General features: G+C 51.8%; 1 protein-coding gene across 2 annotated transcripts in view; it reads right to left on the reverse strand.

Moving 5' to 3' along the window:
- slc6a7 (solute carrier family 6 member 7) overlaps positions 1-15,727 on the reverse strand; it is an 87,024-nt gene extending 71,297 nt beyond the window's left edge. For both annotated transcript variants that reach the window (XM_072262436.1, XM_072262435.1), the window contains exon 1: positions 15,237-15,727. In XM_072262436.1, the coding sequence (XP_072118537.1) occupies positions 15,237-15,320 (84 nt within the window). In that variant the 5' untranslated portion in view covers positions 15,321-15,727. The remainder of the gene's footprint in view (positions 1-15,236) is intronic.
- Positions 15,728-22,884: the final 7,157 nt, after the last annotated feature.

The raw sequence follows: 22,884 nt of genomic DNA on the forward strand, positions 1-22,884 counted from the left end.
GAGACCAGGTTACCGGCACTGAGCGTGGGTCCGTGGTGCAGAAGGGAAAGAGGGAAGAGAGGGGAGTGGTAGTGATAGGGGACTCAATAGCCAGGGGAACAGACAGGAGATTCTGTGGGCGTGAACAGGACACCCGGATGGGATGTTGCCTCCCAGGTGCCAGGGTCAGGGACGTCTCGGATCACATCCACAGCATTTTAAAGAGGGAGGGAGAACATATTGGTACCAATGACATAGGAAGGAAAAGCAATGAGGTCCTGAAGAGAGAATTTAGAGAGTGCTGAGAAGCTGGTGCGGAGGGCAGGGCTTCATGGTCTTCAGTCATTGGGATCTCTACTGGGAGACTTATGACCTGTACAAAAGTGATGGGTTGCACCTAAACCCAAGGGAACCGATATTCTCAGGGGCAGGTTTGTTAGAGCTATTGAGGAGGGTTTAAACTAATTTGGCAGGAGGATGGGAACCAGAACAAAGGGACTCAGGAGAGGATGGATGGTAAAAAAAATCAAAGATACCATGGAATCAGACTGTCAGGAAGGGCAGGCAGATGATAGGACAAAATTGCAGCCAGCAGGGTGAGTATTGGTGTATTAGGGATGCAGAATCAAAAAGGGTAGCAAATACAGTACTCAAAGTGTTATATCTGAATGCACGGAGTATAAGAAATAAGGTGGATGATCTTGTTGCACTATTACAGATTGCCAGGTATGACGTCGTGGCATCACTGAATCGTGGCTGAAGGATTGTTGCAGTTGGGAGCTGAATGTCCAAGGTTACACATTGTATCGGAGGGATAGGAAGGTAGGCAGACGGGGGTGGTGTGGCTCTGCTGGTAAAGAATGGCATCAAATCAGTGGGAAGATGTGACATAGGATCAGAAGATGTTGAATCCCTCTGGGTGAGTTAAGAAACTGCAAGGGTAAAAGGACCTTGGTGGCAGTTACATACAGACCTCCCAACAGTAGCTGGGATGTGGACCATAGATTAGAAAAGACGTGTCAAAAGGGCAATCAAGTCAAGTCACTTTTTATTGCCATTTCGACCATAACTGCTGGTACAGTACACAGTAAAAATGAGACAATGTTTTTCAGGACCATGGTGCTATATGAAACAATACAAAAACTACACTGAACTACGTAAAACAGCACAAAAACTACACTAGACTACAGACCTACCCAGGACTGTATAGAGTGCACAAAACAGTGCAGGCATTACAATAAATAATAAACAAGACAATAGGCACAGTAGAGGGCAGTAGGTTGGTGTCAGTCCAGGCTCTGGGTATTGAGGAGTCTGATGGCTTGGGGGAAGAAACTGTTACACAGTCTGGTCGTGAGAGCCCAAATGCTTCGGTGCCTTTTGCCAGATGGCAGGAGGGAGAAGAGTTTGTATGAGGGGTGTGTGAGTTTAAACAATGCTGTTTGCTTTGCGGATGCAGCGTGTGGTGTAAATGTCTCTAATGGCGGGAAGAGAGACCCCGATGATCTTCTCAGCTGACCTCACTATCCGCTGCAGGGTCTTGCGATCCGAGATGGTACAATTTCCGAACCAGGCAGTGATGCAGCTGCTCAGGATGCTCTCAATACAACCTCTGTAGAATGTGGTGAGGATGGGGGGGTGGGAGATGGACTTTTCTCAGCCTTCGCAGAAAGTAGAGACGCTGCTGGGCTTTCTTTGCTATGGAGCTGGTGTTGAGGGACCAGGTGAGGTTCTCTGCCAGGTGAACACCATGAAAAATTGGTGCTGTTAAGGATCTCTACGGAGGAGCTGTCGATGTTCAGTGGAGAGTGGTCACTCTGTGTCCTCCTGAAGTGATAGTCATGGGAGATTTTAACATGCAGGTTGATTGGGGAAATCAGTTTGGCAATGGATCTCAAGAGAGTGAGTTTGTTGAGCGCCTATGAGATGGCTTTTTAGAGCTGTTGTTATTGAGCTGATTATGGGATCAGCTATAACGGATTGGGTGTTATGTAAAGAACCAGAGGCGATAAGGGAGCTTAAGGTAAAAGAACCCTTAGAGGGCAGTGATCATAATGTGATTGACTTCAACTTGAAATTTGATAGGGAGAAAGTAAAGTCTGATGTAGCAGTATTCCATTGGAGTAAGGGAAATTACAGTGGTATGAGAGAGGAGTTGGCCAAAGTAAATTAGAAGGAGCTGCTGGCAGGGATGTCAGCAGAGCAGCAATGGTGTGTGTTTCCGGATAAAATGAGGAAGGTGCAGGACAGATGTGTTCCAAAAATGAAGAAATACTCAAATGGCAAAATAGTACAACCATAACTGACAAGGGAAGTGAAAGCTAATGTAAAAACAAAAGAGAGGGCATACAACAAAGCAAAAATTAGCGGGAAGACTGAAGAATTAGAAAGCTTTTAAAAATCTACAGAGAGCAACTAAAAGAATCGTCAGAAGGGAAAAGATGAAATATGAAAGCAAGCTAGCAACTAATAAAAATAACAAAGTGGATAGTAAAATCTTTTTCAGGCAAGTAAAAAATAAAAGAGGTATGAAAGTGGATATAGGGCCACTAGAAAATGAGGCAGGAGAAATAATAATGGAGAACAAGGTGATGGCAAATGAACTAAATGAGTATTTTGCATCACTTTTCACTGTGGAAGACACTAACAGTGTTCCAGATGTTGAAGGGTGTGAGGGAAGAGAAGTGAGTGCAGTTCCTATTACAAGGAGAAGGTGCTCAAAAAGCTGAAAGACCTAAGGGTACATAAGTCACCCAGACCAAATAAACTGCACCCTAATGTTCTGAAAGAGATATCGTTAGAAGTTGTGGAGGCATTGGAAATATTCTTTCAAAAATCATTGGACTCTGGCATGGTGCCAGATGACTGGAAAATGGAAAATGTCACTCCACTCTTTAAGAAAGGAGGAAGGCAGCAGAAAGGAAATTATAGACCATTTAGCCTGACCTCAGTGGCTGGGAAGATGTTGGAGTCAATTGTTAAGGATGAGGTGATGGAGTACTTGGTGACACAGGACAAGACAGTACAAAGTCAGTATGATTATTAAGGGAAAACCCTGCCTGACAAACCTGTTGGAATTCTTTGAGGAGATTACAAGTAGGATGGATAAAGGGGATGTAGTGGATGTTGTATATTTGGACTTTCAGAAGGCCTTTGACAAAGTGCCACACATAAGGCTGCTTACCACATTAAGAGCCCATGGTATTACAGGAAAGTTACTGGCATGGTTAGGGCATTGGCTGATTGGTAGGAGGCAGCGAGTGGGTATAAAAGGATCCTTTTCTGGTTGGCTGCCGGTGACTAGTGGTGTTCCGCAGGGGATGGTGCTGGGACCACTTTTTTTTGTGCTGTATATCAATGATTTAGATGATGGAATAGATGACTTTGTTGCCAGGTTTACAGATGATACAAGGATTGGTGGAGAGGCAGGTAGTGTTGGGGAAACAGGTAGGATGCAGAAGGACTTAGGCAGATCAGGAAAATGGACAAGAAAGTAGCAAATGAAATACAATGTTGGAAAATGCATGGTCATGCACTTTGGTAGTAGAAATACACGTGCAGACTATTTTCTAAACAGGGAGGAAATCCAAAGATCTGAGATGCAAAGGGACTTGGGAGTCCTTGTGTAGATCACCTCAAAGCTTAACTTGCAAGTGGAGTCAGTGGTGAGGAAGGCAAATGCCATGTTAGCGTTCATTTCAAGAGGTCTAGAATACAAGAGCAGGGATGTGATGCTGAGGCTTTATAAGGCACTGGTGAGGCCTCACCTTGAATATTGTGAACAGTTCGGGGCTGTTCATCTAAGAAAAGATGTGCTGACATTGGAGAGGGTTCAGAGGAGGTTCACAAGGATGATTCCGGGAATGAAAGGTTTATCATACAAGGAACCTTTGATGGCTCTGGGTCTGTACCCACTGGGATTTAGGAGGATGAGGAGGGATCTTATTGAAACCTTTCGAATGTTGAAAGGCCTAGAAAGAGTAGATGTGGAAAGGATGTTTCCCATGGTGGGAGAGTCTAGGACAAGAGGGCACAGCCTCAGGTTAGAGGGGCATGCATTCAAAACAGAGATGCGGAGATTCAGAGTATGGTGAAATTGTGGAATTTGTTACCACAGGCTGCTGTGGAGGCCAGGTCGTTGGATTTATTTAAGGCAGACATTGACTGGTTCTTGATTGGCCACAGAATCAAAGGTTATGGGGAGAAGGCTGGGGAGTGGAGCAGAGGAGGGAAAAAGGATCAGCCATGATTGAACGACGGAGCAGACTTGATGGGCCAAATGGCCTAATTCTGCTCCTGTGTCTTATGGTCTTAGGACATATTCGTTCAGATCCTCTGATGAACATGGCCCTGTTCACCAACTGAAAGCAATCCCGTAGTCACTCCTCTGCCATGCACAGCCATCTCTGTTATCTGTACCTCCAGAGGCTTGCTGTTTAGTGTCTGCCTATATGCAGCTAGGAGAAAGGCAGCCAGATGATCAGATTTCCCAAAACCTGGTCCGGTTATGGTCTGGTACACATTCCTGATGGTCATATAGTAGTGATTAGGTGCTTTCACAGATCCTCTGGTGCTGTAGTGGGTGTGCTGATGGTAACTGGGAAGACTTTAGGGTAGGCGGTTTCTTGTTTGGTAATCGTGGCACTCAGTGCATCAAATGCCTGGTTGACATCAGCCTTTAGCAGTCCATCAACTGCCGTCAGGATCACAGAGAACTCTCTCGGTAAGCAGAATGGTGGGCACTACATTTGACTCCGTAAAGAGTTTATTATGAAGCATAGCCCCACACCTCTTGCCTTCCCCAAATGTTCTGTAGTTCAATTGAGAACCTGTTGGGCTGGATTGCCATATCAGGTGTGTCTGGAATGATCAATCTCTCCGTGAAATGCAGAACACAGCAATCCCTCATTTCCCTCCAATACAGCAATCTTGCCCTTTGCTCCTCTATCTTGCCCTCCAGTGGCTGTATTAGCCAGCAATATGCTACAGAGAGGTAATTTGGAGCAAATTTCACGATATATGCCAGTGATATTAAACCAGGCTTTGAAATCCACCCTGGCACCCTTTCTTTCAGCAATGGCCGACCTTCAAGGTACGGTACAGTACTTGCATTCCTGACAGTCAAGTTCGCCAAATCTCTCAGGAGATTATAAAATCACTAGTGCATTCAGATGGATCGGAAGTATATTTCTTAAAGGTAAATTACAGACTGCAGATCACAGCAATAATGATCAGAATATGTATAACCACACCAAAGACCCTTACTGTTTTAGGAATAGTTTCTTCCCTTCTGCCATCAGATTTGTGACCGGACCATGAACCTATGGACACTACCTCACTGTCTTCATAAAACAAAAGACATTCTGTAGATGCTGGAAATCCAGAGAAACACACACAAATTGCTGGAGGCACTCAGCAGGTCAAGCAGCATCTGTGGAGGAGTGCTGAGACCCTTCTTCAGGACTGCAAAGTAAAAGGGAAAACGGCAGAATAAAAAGGTGGGGGGGCGAGGAAGGAGGATAGCTAGAATGTGATAGGTGAAGCCAGGGAGGTGAGAAAGGTAAAGGGCTGGGGAAGAAGGAATCTGATAGGAGAGCAGTGTGGACCATGGGAGAAAGGGAAGAAGGAGGCACGAAGGGGAGGTGACAGGCAGGTGAGCAGAAGGGGTAACAGGCTATAGAAGGGAAAAGAAGAAGAGGGAAGGGAAAATAATTTACCATAAGGAGAAATCGATGTTCATGCCATCAGGCTGGAGGCTTCCCAGATGGAATGTGAGGTGTTGCTCCTCCACCCTGAGGGTGGCCTCAACATGGCACAAGAGGAAGCCCTCTTCCAGAGCGAGGGGCCACAGTTTGAGGATAGAGGGGAAGCCTTTTAGGACCAAGATTAGGAAAAAGCTCTTTACACAGAGAGTGGTGAATCTGTGGAATTCTCTGCCACAGGAAACAGTTGAGGCCAGTTCATTGGCTATATTTAAGAGGGAGTTAGATATGGCCCTTGTGGCTACGGGGGTCAGGGGGTATGGAGGGAAGGCTGGGGCGGTGTTCTGAGTTGGATGATCAGCCATGATCATACTGAATGGCGGTGCAGGCTCGAAGGGCCAAATGGCCTACTCCTGCACCTATTTTCTATGTTTCTATGTTTCTAGACCAATATGTTGGAACAGGAATGGGGATAGGAATTAAAATGTCTAGCCACCAGGAAATTCCATTTTTAGCAGATGGAACAGAGGTGCTCGACAAACCATTTACCTAATTTACGTTGGGTCTCACCAATGAAGAGGAGGCCGTAGCGGGAGCCCCAGATACAATTTTGCAGATTTTCAGGTCCAGTGTTGCCTCACCCAGAGGAAGTGTCTGAGGCCCTGAATGGAGGTGAGAGCCAAGCGTAGCATCTCCCTTGCTAGCAGGGATTTCACTCTCTTTATGCACTAATTTAATTATTATTTATTACTTACCTACTACGTATTTTAGTCCTTGGATGGAAAATCCTACAAAGTGTAGTGGGTATGTCCCAATCCATCATGGGTAAAGTCCTCCCCTCCCCACATGAAGTGCTGTCCCAGGAAAGCAGCATCCATCATCAGGGTGCCCCACCACACAGGACCATAAGACCATACGGTATAGGAGCAGAATTAGGCCATTTGGCCCATCGAGTCTGCTCTGCCATTTCATCAAGGCTGATCCAATTTTCCTCTCAGCCCCAATCTCCTGTCTTCTCCCTTGTATCCCTTCATGCCCTGACCAATCAAGAATCTATCAACCTCTGCCTTAAGAACATATAAAAACGTGCTCTCCACAGCTGCCTGTGACAACGAATTCCACAGATTCACTGCTCTCTGGCTAAAAAAAATTCCTCTTCATCTCCATTCTAAATTGATGCCCCTCAATTCTGAGGCTGCGTTACGCTCTCTTCTCACAGGAAGAAGGTAGAGGTGCCGCAGAACCCACAGCATCAGGTTCAGGAACAGTTACTTCCCCTCGACCATCAAGCTCCTGACCCAAAGGGCATAACTCCCCTCAACTTCATTTGCCCCATCACTGAATGTTCCCACAACCAATGGACTCAACTTTCAAGGACTCTTCATCCTATGTTCTCGATATTTATTGCTTGTTTATTTATTATTATTGTTTCCTATTTTGTGTTTGCACAGTGTGTTGTCTTCTGCACTCTAGTTGGACTCCCTAGTTGGGCAGTCTTTCATTGATTCTGTTTTGGGTAATATTCTATAGATCTGTTGAGTATGCCCACAAGAAAATGAATCTCATGGTTGTATATGATGACATATTTGTACTTTGATGATAAAATATATTTTTAAACCTTATTTATACAGTGGATTCTGGCTAATTGGAGAAGCTGCTTATTTAGGACAAAATCAAATAATTAAGATAGCCGGGATTTCCTTTGTTTATTTGGGACACTATGCTGGTTAATCGGGACAAGAGACTTGCTGAACAGTTTCTAATTAGTGTCAGCTGTGTGTTTGTGTTCAAAAAACAGTGAATCTTGTTACTAATACTACTGCCACAAAAAATAAACTTCATGAAATATTTCAGTGATAATGAACCTGATTCTGATATGTCAGAATGGGAAAGGGAAATCAAATTTAAGTGGGTGACTATCAGAAAATCTGACTTTTTTGTCAGTGATAACAAACCAGATCGAATGCAGCCTACACTGTAATCACGCCCCAACTTTTCCTACGCCATATCAACGACTACATTGGTGCTGCTTCCTGCACCCAGGCTGAGCTCATCGACTTCTTCAACTTTACCTCCAAATCTCACCCAACCTTCAAATTTACATGATCCATTTCCGGCACTTCCCTTCCCTTTCTCAATCTCTCTGTCTCTATCTGTGCAATAATAATAATAGAGTTGCTGCTATGATGGGAGATTCTAACTTTCCTAATATTGACTGGCATCTCAATAGCACAAGGAATTTAGATGGGGTGGAGTTTGTTAGGTGTGTTCAAGAAGGTTTACTGATGCAGTATGCAGATAAGCCAACTACAGGAGAGGCTGTACTTGATCTGGTATTGAGAAATGAACCTGGTCAGGTGTCAGATCTCTCAGTGGGAGAGCATTTTGGAGGTAGTGATCACAACTCTATCTCCTTCACCATAGCGCTGGAGAGGGATAGGAGCAGACAATTTGGGAAAAAAATTAATTGGGGTAGGGGGAAATATGATGTTATTAGGCAGGAATTTGGGAGCATAAATTGGGAGTAGATGTTCTTAGGGAAATGTACGGCAGAAATATGGCAATGTTCAGGGGATATTTGCATGGCGCTCTGCATAGGTGTGTTTCATTGAGGCAGGGGAAGGATGTTAGGGTAAAAGAACCATGGTGTACAAAGGATGTAGAAAATCTAGTTAAGAGGAAAAGAAAAGCTTACAAAAGGTTCAAGAAACTAGGTACTATTAGAGCTCTAGAAAATGACAAGGTTGCTAGGAAGGAGCTTAAGAATGGAATTAAGTGAGCCACAAGGTGCCACGAGAAGGCTTTGGTGAGCTGTACTTGATCTGGTATTGAGAAATGAACCTGGTTAAGGAACACCCCAACCCCAAACCCAAGATCCCTATATTCTACAAGTATGTGAAGAGCAAAGAGGATGTGCCATGTGAGAATAGGACCACTCAGGTGCTACAGTGGAGATGAGTGCATGAAGTCAGAGGAGGTAGCGGAGGTACTTAATGAATACTTTGCTTCAGTATTCACCAGGGAAAAAGACTTCGGCAATTGTGGGGATGACTTACACTGGACTGAGATGCTTGAGCATATAGTTATTAAGAAAGAGGACGTGCTGTAGCTTTTGAAAAGCATTAAGTTAGATAAGTCACTGGGACCAGATGAGATATGCCCCAGGCTACTGTGGGAAGCGAGGCAGGAGATTGCTGAGCCTCTGGCGATGATCTTTGCATCATCAATAGGGACAGGAGAAGTACCAGAGGATTGGAGGGTTGCAAATGTTGTTCCCTTGTTCAAGAAAGGGAGTCGAGATAACCTAGGAATTTAGAGACCCATGAGTCTTACTTCAGTGGTGGGCAAGTTATTGGGTAAGATCCTGAGAAACAGGATTTATGAGCCTTTGGAGGCACATAATCTGATTAGGGATAGTCAGCATGGCTTTGTCAAGGGTAGGGCATGCCTTACAAACCTGACTGAATTCTTTGAGGATGTAACAAAACACATTGATGAAGGTAGAGCAGTAGATGTAGTGCATATGGATTTCAGTAAGGCATTTGATAAGGTTCCCCATTTGAGGCTCCTTCAAAAAGTAAGGAGGCATGGGATTCAAGGAGACCTCGCCTTGTGGATCCAGAATTGGCTTGCCCACAGAAGGCAAAGAGTGGTTGTAGATGGTTTGTATTCTACATGGAGGTCAGTGACCAGTGGTGTTCTGCAAGGATCTGTTCTGGGACCCCTCCTCTTTGTGATTTTTATAAATGACCTGGATATAGAAGTTGGAGGATGGGTTAGTAAATTTGCTGACGACACAAAGGTTGGGGGTGTTGTGGATAGTCTGGAAGGTTGTCAGAGGTTACAGCAGGACATCGATAGGATGCAGAACTGGGCTGAGAAGTGGCAGATGGACTTCAACCCAGATAAGTGTGAGGTGGTTCATTCTGGTAGCTCAAATATGATGGCAGAATATAGTATTAATGGTAAGACTCTTGGCAGTGTGGAGGATCAGAGGGATCTTGGGGTCTGGGTCCAGAGGACACTCAAAGCTGCTGCACAGGTTGACAGCGTGGTTAAGAAGGCATATGGTGTGGTGGCCTTCATCAACCATGGGATTGAGTTCAAGAGCCGTGAGGTAATGTTACAGCTATACAAGACCTTGGTCAGACCCCACTTGGAGTACTGTGCTCAGTTCTGGTCACCTCACTACAGGAAGGATGTGGATACTACAGAGAGAGTGCAGAGGAGATTTATAAGGATGTTGCCTGGATCGGAGGGTGTACCTTATGAGAATAGGTTGAGTGAACTTGGCCTTTTCTCCTTGGAGCGACGGAGGATGGGAGGCAACCTGACAGAGGTGTGTAAGATGATGAGAGGCATTAATCGTGTGGACAGCCAGAGGCTTTTTCTCAGGGGTGAAATGGCTAGCACAAAGGGGCACAGTTTTAAGGTGCTTGAAAGTAGGTACTGAGGGGATGTCAGGAGAAAGTTTTTCAGAGGGAGAGAGTGGTGGGTGCGTGGAATACACTGCTGGCAGCAGTGGTGGAAGCGGATACAATAGGGTCTTTTAAGAGAATCTTAGATAGGTGCAAGGTGCTTAGAAAAATAGAGGGCTATGCGGTAGGGAAATTCTAGGCAGTTTTTAGAGTAGGTTACATGCTTGGCACAACATTGTGGGCCGAAGGGCCTGTAATGTGCTGTAGATTTCTATGTTCTACGTTCTATCTCTGTAGAGAGCTTATCTGCTAATATCTTTTATAAACACACGGACTCTCACAGCTACCTGTATTATACCTCTTCCCACCCTGTTTCTTAGAAAAATACCATCTCCTTCTCTCAATTCCTCCCTCTCTGCTGCATCTGCTCTCAGGATGAGGCTTTTTATTCTAGAACTAAGGAGATGTTCCCCTTCTTCAAAGAAAGGAGCTTTCCTTCCTCCACCACCAATGCTGCCGTCAACCGCATCTCTTCCATTTCGTGCATGTCTTCCCTCACCCCTTCCACCCCTCCCCCGCCACCAGTAATATGGTTCCTCTGGTCCTCACCTCCCACCCCACCAGCCTCTGCATCCAGGACTTCTGCCATCTCCAATGGGATCCCACCACCAAGAACATCTTTCCCTCCTGCCACCACCCCACCATTTTCCACTTTCCACGGGGAGGGTGATGTTGGTTGGGAGACCACTTCTCCATCTCCATCTGCCCAGAAAAAGCAAGATCTCCCAGTGGCCACCCATTTTAATTCTACTTCCCATTCATATTCCAATATGTCAGTCCATGGTCTCCTCTAATACTGTGATTAGGCCACACTCAGGTTGGAGGAACAACACCTTATATTTTGTTGGGTAGCCTCCAACCTGATGGCATGAACATCGATTTCTCAAGCTTCAGGTAATTGCACCCCACCCCTTCACATTCCCCATCTCCTTTTCCCGCTCTCATCTTATCTCCTTTCCTGCCCATCGCCTCCCTCTGGTCCTCCTCCAACTTCCCTTTATTCCATGGCCTTCTGTCCTCTCCTATCTGGTTCCCCCTTCTCAGCCCTTCATCTCTTTCACCAATCAACTTCCCAGCTCTTTATTCCATCCCTCCCTCTCTCCCGGTTTCACCTATCAACTACTACCTTGTACTTATTTCTCCCCTCCCCCACCTTCTTGCTCTGACCTCTCATCTTTTTTCTCCAGTCCTGATGAAGGGTCTCGCCCTGAAACATCAACTGTTTACTCTTTTCCATGGACGCTGAGTTCCCCCAGTATTTTGTGTCTGTTGCTCCGATTCCTAGCATCGGCAGATTTTCTCTCGTTTCTAATTCTGACGTGTCGGAATGGTGAATAAGCTCTTCTCGGGCTCCCAGTTGGGCGCAGAGTAGCAGGTAGCTGTAGCTGGCCAGAGACCCGAGAAGAGTTTATTGGTCATATATGCCAGAAAAGCACCAGAACCTTATGTCAGAATGGGAATGGAAAGCGGAATTGAAGTGGTTGACACCAGGAGTTCTTGCCTTTTGTTGGTGACAATAAATCTGATTCTGATAAAGTTCTCTGGAATACATTTTTAGGAATCTGTGTCTGAGGGGAATCTGTAAAATTGACTGTATCGAGTCAGTGTTGGTGATGTGGGTGGGGAACTGAGATGCCCTGGTGTTTTTACGGGGTGGAGCAGAGAGCACAAACGTGCTCTCCTATCTCTGCTGCGATGGGAGTCCTTTACCTGGCAAGAGCTGGTTGGCAAGTCATTGAGTAGGAAATATTTGCAAGCAGGTGTGAAAGAGCTGACGGAAGAGAGACTGATTGGAGCATTCTTGAAAATTTAGCACAGACCCCACAGAGGCAGAGGGGCTGAATGTTCCACTGAGTGACTGAACAACTGTTGCAAGATTTGGAACAAATCTGACCCTGAGACATCTGCCAATGTACTGAGTTCAGCCTGTTGCTACTCGTCACGACAGATGGGCTTGTACAGGTCTTGCAGTTGATGTCAGACCCACCCACAGGCACACAAACAGGAACCAGCCAGTGGTTCAACTGGTTTACCCCCACTATTACATTGACGTCTGTCTTGGCCACCAATGAGAATCGAGTCAAGTTCTCTAACCACTTCCTCCGACCCCACCCTTAGCGCCAGCAGCCATTCATAGCCATCCAGCTGAGGAATCAGTACGATCGTTTGGAATCAGATTTGTTATCACCAATATGCTGTATGTTGTGAAGGCATTCTGATTGGAGAGCAGCACTGTGGTATGGGGGGGGGGGTCACTGGTGTCACTGCACAGGATGAGAAAGGGCTGCAGGAAGCTGTAAACTCAGCCAGCTCCATCATGGGCACCAGCCTCCCCAGCATGAGGGCATCTTCAAAAGGTGATGCCTCAGAGAGCTGTCATCCATAATTAAGGACCCTCACTGTCCAGGACGTGGCCATTTCCCATCGCAGTAACCGAGGCACAGACTCAACAACTCCTTCCCCTCCACCACCAGACTTCTGAATGGACAATGAACCCATCAACACTACCTCACCAGCTAGCTCTCTTTTTCGCTCTACTTATCTATTTATTTTTAAATATATTTTATTACAACCTATAGTAACTTATATGACCTGCACAGCACTGCTGCCACGAAACATCAAATTTGGTTACATACAGTATGCCAGTGATAAACTATCGGATTCTGTACTCGACAGAGAACTGTGACATCTAAATACAACGTATTGTTATATTCCAAACTTTAATTCAGAAGCACAAATTTCATCTCTGCCCTCCCACCTCATCTCTGTTTCCCCGAGAGTTGTCCAGCTTTCTGTCTGGATTCAGAACATTTGTGGCAGCTGCCCGGGCTCCTGGCTGCTCTCAGAAGTCACAGCAGTTCCTGAGCAGTTTTCACCTGTGTCCCTGGAAAAATGACCAAAGCCATTCCTCTTGGCATGGCTTTGGGAGGAAGCCTCTACTTATATTTCACCAAGGCAAGACAGTAGGGACCAGGAAACCGATATCAATGGTCAAAGATTTTTGTGGCGAATTATCAGTCCTTCCCAGGGGCTGCCTTCTTGGTGAAGATTTTCAGCATCTTCTGCAGTTACGTGAGTGACGCCCAGCTCTCAGATTGACAGAGGCTGCAGCAGAGGGAAATCATCCCACAGACAACAAGATTCAGTGTAGGCCCCTCCAGACCCAGCACAGGATCGGCATCCAGTCCCAGCACCCAGACTCTGTCTCAGCACGCAGTCCCTGTCCCAGCACCCAGACCCAGTCAGTCCCAGCACCCAGACCCTGTCAGTCTCAGCACGCAGTCCCTGTCCCAGCACCCAGACCCTGTCCCAGCACCCAGACCCTGTCAGTCCCAGCACCCAGACCCAGTCCCAGCAGCCAGACCCTGTCAGTCCCGGCACTCAGACCCAGTCAGTCCCAGCACCCAGACCCTGTCAGTCCCAGCACCCAGACCCAGTCAGTCCCAGCACCCAGACCCAGTCAGTCCCAGCACCCAGACCCTGACCCAGCACCCAGACCCAGACCCTGTCAGTCCCAGCACTCAGACCCAGTCAGTCTCAGCACTCAGACCCAGTCAGTCCCAGCACCCAGACCCTGTCAGTCCCAGCACCCAGATCCAGTCAGTCCCAGCACCCGGACCCAGTCAGTCCCAGCACCCGGACCCAGTCAGTCCCAGCACCCGGACCCAGTCAGTCCCAGCACCCGGACCCTGTCAGTCCCAGCACCCGGACCCAGTCAGTCCCAGCACCCGGACCCAGTCAGTCCCAGCACCCGGACCCAGTCAGTCCCAGCACCCGGACCCAGTCAGTCCCAGCACCCGGACCCAGTCAGTCCCAGCACCCGGACCCAGTCAGTCCTTGCATCCGGACCCAGTCAGTCCCAGCACCGAGACTCTGTTTCAGTACGCAGTCCCAGTCCCAGCACCCAGACCCTGTCCCAGCACCCAGACCCTGTCCCGGCACCCAGACCCAGTCAGTCCCAGCACCCAGACCCTGTCAGTCCCAGCACCCAGACCCTGTCAGTCCCAGCACCCAGACCCAGTCAGTCCCAGCACTGAGACTCTGTCTCAGCACGCAGTCCCAGTCCCAGCACCCAGACCCTGACCCGGCACCCAGACTCTGTCTCGGCACCCAGTCCCTGTCCTGGCACCCAGACCCAGTCAGTCCCAGCACCCAGACCCTGATCTGACACCCAGTCCCAGCACCCAGACTCTGTCTCAGCACCCCGTTATTCCCAACACCCAGAACCTGTCCCAGCACCCAGACCCTGACCCAGCACCCAGACTCTGTCTCAGCACCCAGTCACTGTCCCGGCACCCAGACCCAGTCAGTCCCAGCACCCAGACCTTGATCCGGCACCCAGTCCCAGCACCCAGACTCTGTCTCAGCACCCCGTTATTCCCAACACCCAGAACCTGTCCCAGCACCCAGACCCTGACCCAGCACCCAGACTCTGTCTCAGCACCCAGTCACTGTCCCGGCACCCAGACCCAGTCAGTCCCAGCACCCAGACCTTGATCCGGCACCCAGTCCCAGCACCCAGACTCTGTCTCAGCACCCAGACTCTGTCTCAGCACCCCGTTATTCCCAACACCCAGACCCAGTCCCAGCACCCAGTCCCAGTCAGTTCCAGCACCCAGACCCCTGTCCCAGCACCCAGACCCAGTCAGTCCCGGCACCCAGACCCTGTCCCGGCACGGCACCCAGTCCCTGACCCGGCACCCAGTTATTCCCGGCACCCAGACCCTGATCCGGCACCCAGTCCCAGCACCCAGACTCTGTCTCAGCACCCAGACCCTGTCCCAGCACTCAGTCCTAGTCCCAGTCCCAGCACCTGGTCTGAACACCCAATTCCATTCTTGTTCGCCAGGCTCCTGAACCTCACTCAGTTGACAGGGATAGTAAATCAGCCATGATGGAATGGTGGAGCAGACTTGATGGGCTGAATGGCCTCATTCTGATCCTATGTCTTACAGTCTCAATACTGAACGGATTCTTCAACTTATAGACTCACCTTCAAGGACTTTACAACTCGTTCTCAGTGTTACTTATTTACTGTTTAAAGCAGGTTTTTGGAGAAAATGGAAATTTTCCTCACCTGAGGAGCCTCGGATGTCTTCCCCTCCTGGTCGGTGCCGTCTGTTCTCTTCATAGAACTGGCCCCTTTTTCGAAGACTCCCATTTAGCAGGGCAGGAGGGTGCTGCTGGTCTCATCCACGCGAGGGGCGAGTCCGGCGGCAGCGAGACAGAGGAAGCTGTCACCCAGCCGGCAGCGGCAGCGGCCCGAGACGAGTGGCTCACCTGGAAAGGATCTCTCGCTCGTCGCCAGGGAGACCAGAAGGAAATACCTGGAGGCCACTATGTTTATCACATCAGGAACAATGCGGAGGGAGGGAAAGTGCTATTCTCACGCACACTCTGCTGGCTCAGCTCTGCGTTTGGTGTCGGCAGAACATCAGAATTGAGAGGCGGGCGGGAGAAAGAAAACAAAACAGGTCCCAACCCAGCCAGGGCTCACACAGCAACAGGAGGGCCGCCCAGGCACAGGGCAGAGGTGAAAGTCCGGACTGGCACACCTTCTGTGAGAAAGGGGAAGTGTTACTCTGTGGGAGGGGTTGGTACTGAGGGAGGGTCACACTGTGGGAGGGTGGTACTGAGGGAGGGTTACTCTGTGGGAGGGGTTGGTACTGAGGGAGGGTCACACTGTGGGAGAGTGGGGCACTGTACAACAGGTTCCTGAGCAGGTTCACTGACACCCCGTCCACCTGTCCATTCTGTGGCCGGGAGTCAGTATATCACGTGTACACGGAATGTGAGAGGTTTCAGCCCCTGTTTGAGTTTCTCAGGGTGCTGCTGCTGAGGTTCTGGCTGCACTTTAGTCCTTTGCTCCTTGTATAGGGGCACCCAGTACAGAAGGGGACGGGGCGTGGGGAGGATCTCCTGGTGGGCTTGGGCCTGGGTCTGGCCAAGATGACCATTCATGGGTCTAGGTGGCGGAAAGTGGAGGCTGCTGCCCGGGACGACTGCCTGCCCGCCCCCCTTTTCCGAGGATACGTCGGTGCCCGGCTGTCCTCGGAGAGGGAGCATGCGGTCGCGATGGGTACAGTGGGGGATTTCTGGGAGCAGTGTCCCCCCGGGGTATTAACTGTTTTATAGATAGTAGTAACCATTTTTTAATTTGACTATACTTACCGTCTTGTAAATATTGAATGTCTATACCTTCTGTACATGTGTTGTAAATAAACTTTTGTAGTTTTGTAAAAAAAAATGGGGTGGTACTGAGGGAGGGTCACACTGTGGGAGGGGTGGTACTGAGGAAGGGGCACACTGTGGGAGGGGTGGTACTGAGGAAGGGGCACACTGTGGAGGGGTTGGTACTGAGGGAGGGTCACACTGTGGGAGGGGTGGTACTGAAGGAGGGTCACACCATGGGAGGGGTGGTACTGAGGGAGGGTCACACTGTGGGGGGGGTGGTACTGAGGGAGGGTCACACTGTGGGAGGGGTGGGACTGAGGGAGGGTCACACTGTGGGGGGGTTGGTACTGAGGGAGGGTCACACTGTGGGAGGGGTGGGACTGAGGGAGTGTCTCACTGTGGGAGGAGAGGTACCGAGGGAGGGTCACACTGTGGGAGGGGCGGTACTGAGGGAGGGTCACACTGTAGGAGGGGTGGTACTGAGGGAGGGTCACACTGTGGGAGGGGTGACACTGAGGGAGGGTCACACTGTAGGAGGGGTGGAACTGAGGGAGGGTCACACTGTGGGAGGGGCGGTACTGAGGGAAGGTCACACTGTCGATGGATGGTACTGAGGGAGGGTCACACTGTGGGAGGGGCGGTACTGAGGCTGGGTCACACTGTGGGAGGGGTGGTACTGAGGGAGGGTCACACTATGGATGGAGGGTACTGAGGGAGGGTCACACTGTGGGAGGGGTGGTACTGAGGGAGGGTCACACTGTGGGAGGGGTGGTACTGAGGCTGGGTCACACTGAGGGAGGGGTGGTACTGAGGGAGGGTCACACTGTGGATGGATGGTACTGAGGGAGGGTCACACTGTGGGAGGGTGGTACTGAGGGAGTGTTACTCTGTGGGAGGGGTTGGTACTGAGGGAGGGTCGCACTGTGGGAGAGTGGGGCACTGTACAACAGGTTCCTGAGCAGGTTCACTGACACCCCGTCCACCTGTCCATTCTGTGGCCGGGAGTCAGTATATCACGTGTACACGGAATGTGAGAGGTTTCAGCCCCTGTTTGAGTTTCTCAGGGTGCTGCTGCTGAGGTTCTGGCTGCACTTTAGTCCTTTGCTCCTTGTATAGGGGCACCCAGTACAGAAGGGGACGGGGCGTGGGGAGGATCTCCTGGTGGGCTTGGGCCTGGGTCTGGCCAAGATGACCATTCATGGGTCTAGGTGGCGGAAAGTGGAGGCTGCTGCCCGAGACGACTGCCTGCCCGCCCCCCTTTTCCGAGGATACGTCGGTGCCCGGCTGTCCTCGGAGAGGGAGCATGCGGTCGCGATGGGTACAGTGGGGGATTTCTGGGAGCAGTGTCCCCCCGGGGTATTAACTGTTTTATAGATAGTAGTAACCATTTTTTAATTTGACTATACTTACCGTCTTGTAAATATTGAATGTCTATACCTTCTGTACATGTGTTGTAAATAAACTTTTGTAGTTTTGTAAAAAAAAATGGGGTGGTACTGAGGGAGGGTCACACTGTGGGAGGGGTGGTACTGAGGAAGGGGCACACTGTGGAGGGGTTGGTACTGAGGGAGGGTCACACTGTGGGAGGGGTGGTACTGAAGGAGGGTCACACCATGGGAGGGGTGGTACCGAGGGAGGGTCATACTGGGAGGGGCGGTACTGAGGGAGGGTCACACTGTGGGAGGGGTGATACTGACTGAGAGTCACACTGTGGGAGGGGAGGTACTGAGGGAGGGTCACACTGTGGGAGGGGTGGTACTGAGGAAGGGTCACACTGCGGGAGGGGTGGTACTGAGGGAGGGTCACACTGTGGGAGGGGCGGTACCGAAGGAGGGTCACACTGTGGGAGGGGTGGTACCGAGGGAGGGTCACATGTGGGGGGGTGGTACAGAGGGAGGGTCACACTGTGGATGGATAGTACTGAGGGAGGGTCACACTGTGGGAGGGGTGGTACTGAGGGTGGGTCACACTGAGGGAGGGGCAGTACTGAGGAGGGTCACACTGTGGAGGGCGTGGTACTGAGGGAGTGTCTCACTGTGGGAGGGGAGGTACTGAGGGAGGGTCACACTGTGGGAGGGGTGGTACCGAGGGAGGGTCACACTGTGGATGGATGGTACTGAGGGAGGGTCACACTGTGGGAGGGGTGGTACTGAGGGAGGGTCACACTGTGGGAGGGGTGGTACTGAGGGAGGGTCACACTGTGGATGGATGGTACTGAGGGAGGGTCACACTGTGGGAGGGGTGGTACTGAGGGAGGGTCACACTGTGGGAGGGGCGGTACTGAGGGAGGGTCACACTGTGGGAGGGGCGGTACTGATGGTGTGTCACACTGTGGGAGGGGCGGTACTGAGGGAGGGTCACACTGGGAGGGGCGGTACTGAGGGAGGGTCACACTGTGGGAGGGGTGGGACTAAGGGAGGGTCACACTGTGGGGGGGTTGGTACTGAGGGAGGGTCGCACTGTGGGGGGGTTGGTACTGAGGGAGGGTCACACTGTGGGAGGGGTGGAACTGAGGGAGGGTCACACTGTGGGAGGGGTGGTACTGGGAGGGTCACACTGTGGGAGGGGCGGTACTGAGGGAGGGTCACACTGTGGGAGGGGTGGTACCGAGGGAGGATCACACTGTGGGAGGGTGGTACTGAGGGAGTGTCACACTGTGGGAGGGGAGGTACCGAGGGAGGGTCACACTGTGGGAGGGGCGGTACTGAGGGAGGGTCACACTGTGGATGGATGGTACTGAGGGAGGGTCACACTGTGGGAGGGGTGGTACTGAGGGAGGGTCACACTGTGGATGGATGGTTCTGAGGGAGGGTCACACTGTGGGAGGGGTGGTACTGAGGGAGTGTCACACTGTGGGAGGGGTGGTACTGAGGGAGGGTCACACTGTGGAGGGCGTGGTACTGAGGGAGTGTCTCACTGTGGGAGGGGAGGTACTGAGGGAAGGTCACACTGTGGGAGGGGTGGTACTGAGGGATGGTCACACTGTGGGAGGGGTGGTACTGAGGGAGGGTCACACTGTGGGAGGGGTGGTACCGAGGGAGCGTCACACTGTGGATGGATGGTACTGAGGGAGGGTCACACTGTGGGAGGGGTGGTACTGAGGGAGGGTCACACTGTGGGGGGGTGGTACTGAGGGAGGGTCACACTGTGGATGGATGGTACTGAGGGATGGTAACACTGTGGGAGGGGCGGTACTGAAGGAGGGTCACACTGTGGGAGGGGCGGTACTGAGGCTGGGTCACACAGTGGGAGGGGTGGTACTGAGGGAGGGTCACACTATGGATGGAGGGTACTGAGGGAGGGTCACACTGTGGGAGGGGTGGTACTGAGGGAGGGTCACACTGTGGGAGTGGTGGTACTGAGGGAGGGTCACACTGTGGGAGGGGTGGGACTGAGGGAGTGTCTCACTGTGGGAGGAGAGGTACCGAGGGAGGGTCACACTGTGGGAGGGGTGATACTGAGGGAGGGTCACACTGTAGGAGGGGTGGAACTGAGGGAGGGTCACACTGTGGATGGATGGTACTGAGGGAGGGTCACACTGTGGGAGGGGTGGTACTGAGGGAGGGTCACACTATGGATGGAGGGTACTGAGGGAGGGTCACACTGGGAGGGGTGGTACTGAGGGAGGGTTACTCTGTGGATGGATGGTACTGAGGGAGGGTCACACTGTGGGAGGGGTGGTACTGAGGGAGGGTCACACAATGGGAGGAGTGGTACTGAGGGAGGGTCACACTGTGGGGGGGTGGTACTGAGGGAGGGTCACACTGTGGGGGGGTGGTACTGAGGGAGGGTCACACTGTGGGAGGGGTGGAACTGAGGGTGGGTCACACTGTGGGAGGGGTGGGACTGAGGGAGGGTCACACTGTGGGGGGGTTGGTACTGAGGGAGGGTCACACTGTGGGAGGGGTGGGACTGAGGGAGTGTCTCACTGTGGGAGGAGAGGTACCGAGGGAGGGTCACACTGTGGGAGGGGTGATACTGAGGGAGGGTCACACTGTAGGAGGGGTGGAACTGAGGGAGGGTCACACTGTGGGAGGGGCGGTACTGAGGGAAGGTCACACTGTCGATGGATGGTACTGAGGGAGGGTCACACTGTGGGAGGGGCGGTACTGAGGCTGGGTCACACTGTGGGAGGGGTGGTACTGAGGGAGGGTCACACTATGGATGGAGGGTACTGAGGGAGGGTCACACTGTGGGAGGGGTGGTACTGAGGGAGGGTCACACTGTGGGAGGGGTGGTACTGAGGCTGGGTCACACTGAGGGAGGGGTGGTACTGAGGGAGGGTCACACTGTGGATGGATGGTACTGAGGGAGGGTCACACTGTGGGAGGGTGGTACTGAGGGAGGGTTACTCTGTGGGAGGGGTTGGTACTGAGGGAGGGTCACACTGTGGGAGGGGTGGTACTGAGGCTGGGTCACACTGAGGGAGGGGTGGTACTGAGGGAGGGTCACACTGTCGATGGATGGTACTGAGGGAGGGTCACACTGTGGGAGGGTGGTACTGAGGGAGTGTTACTCTGTGGGAGGGGTTGGTACTGAGGGAGGGTCGCACTGTGGGAGAGTGGGGCACTGTACAACAGGTTCCTGAGCAGGTTCACTGACACCCCGTCCACCTGTCCATTCTGTGGCCGGGAGTCAGTATATCACGTGTACACGGAATGTGAGAGGTTTCAGCCCCTGTTTGAGTTTCTCAGGGTGCTGCTGCTGAGGTTCTGGCTGCACTTTAGTCCTTTGCTCCTTGTATAGGGGCACCCAGTACAGAAGGGGACGGGGCGTGGGGAGGATCTCCTGGTGGGCTTGGGCCTGGGTCTGGCCAAGATGACCATTCATGGGTCTAGGTGGCGGAAAGTGGAGGCTGCTGCCCGAGACGACTGCCTGCCCGCCCCCCTTTTCCGAGGATACGTCGGTGCCCGGCTGTCCTCGGAGAGGGAGCATGCGGTCGCGATGGGTACAGTGGGGGATTTCTGGGAGCAGTGTCCCCCCGGGGTATTAACTGTTTTATAGATAGTAGTAACCATTTTTTAATTTGACTATACTTACCGTCTTGTAAATATTGAATGTCTATACCTTCTGTACATGTGTTGTAAATAAACTTTTGTAGTTTTGTAAAAAAAAATGGGGTGGTACTGAGGGAGGGTCACACTGTGGGAGGGGTGGTACTGAGGAAGGGGCACACTGTGGAGGGGTTGGTACTGAGGGAGGGTCACACTGTGGGAGGGGTGGTACTGAAGGAGGGTCACACCATCGGAGGGGTGGTACCGAGGGAGGGTCATACTGGGAGGGGCGGTACTGAGGGAGGGTCACACTGTGGGAGGGGCGATACTGAGGGAGGGTCACACTGTGGAGGGGTGGTACCGAGGGAGGGTCATACTGGGAGGGGCGGTACTGAGGGAGGGTCACACTGTGGGAGGGGTGATACTGAGTGAGAGTCACACTGTGGGAGGGGAGGTACTGAGGGAGGGTCACACTGTGGGAGGGGTGGTACTGAGGGAGGGTCACACTGTGGGAGGGGCGGTACCGAAGGAGGGTCACACTGTGGGAGGGGTGGTACCGAGAGAGGGTCACATGTGGGGGGGTGGTACAGAGGGAGGGTCACACTGTGGATGGATAGTACTGAGGGAGGGTCACACTGTGGGAGGGGTGGTACAGAGGGAGGGTCACACTGTGGATGGATAGTACTGAGGGAGGGTCACACTGTGGGAGGGGTGGTACTGAGGGAGGGTCACACTGTGGGGGGGTGGTACTGAGGGAGGGTCACACTGTGGGAGGGGCGGTACTGAGGGAGGGTCACACTGTGGGAGGGGCGGTACTGATGGTGGGTCACACTGTGGGAGGGGCGGTACTGAGGGTGGGTCACACTGGGAGGGGCGGTACTGAGGGAGGGTCACACTGTGGGAGGGGTGGGACTAAGGGAGGGTCACACTGTGGGGGGGTTGGTACTGAGGGAGGGTCACACTGTGGGGGGGTTGGTACTGAGGGAGGGTCACACTGTGGGAGAGGTGGAACTGAGGGAGGGTCACACTGTGGGAGGGGTGGTACTGGGAGGGTCACACTGTGGGAGGGGCGGTACTGAGGGAGGGTCACACTGTGGGAGGGGTGGTACCGAGGGAGGGTCACACTGTGGGAGGGTGGTACTGAGGGAGTGTCACACTGTGGGAGGGGAGGTACCGAGGGAGGGTCACACTGTGGGAGGGGCGGTACTGAGGGAGGGTCACACTGTGGATGGATGGTTCTGAGGGAGGGTCACACTGTGGGAGGGGTGGTACTGAGGGAGTGTCACACTGTGGGAGGGCTGGTACTGAGGGAGGGTCACACTGTGGAGGGCGTGGTACTGAGGGAGTGTCTCACTGTGGGAGGGGAGGTACTGAGGGAAGGTCACACTGTGGGAGGGGTGGTACTGAGGGAGGGTCACACTGTGGGGGGGTGGTACTGAGGGAGGGTCACACTGTGGATGGATGGTACTGAGGGATGGTAACACTGTGGGAGGGGCGGTACTGAAGGAGGGTCACACTGTGGGAGGGGCGGTACTGAGGCTGGGTCACACTGTGGGA

The sequence above is a fragment of the Mobula birostris genome, chromosome 7 (genome assembly GCF_030028105.1).
Source record: "Mobula birostris isolate sMobBir1 chromosome 7, sMobBir1.hap1, whole genome shotgun sequence".
Lineage (NCBI taxonomy): Eukaryota > Metazoa > Chordata > Chondrichthyes > Myliobatiformes > Myliobatidae > Mobula > Mobula birostris.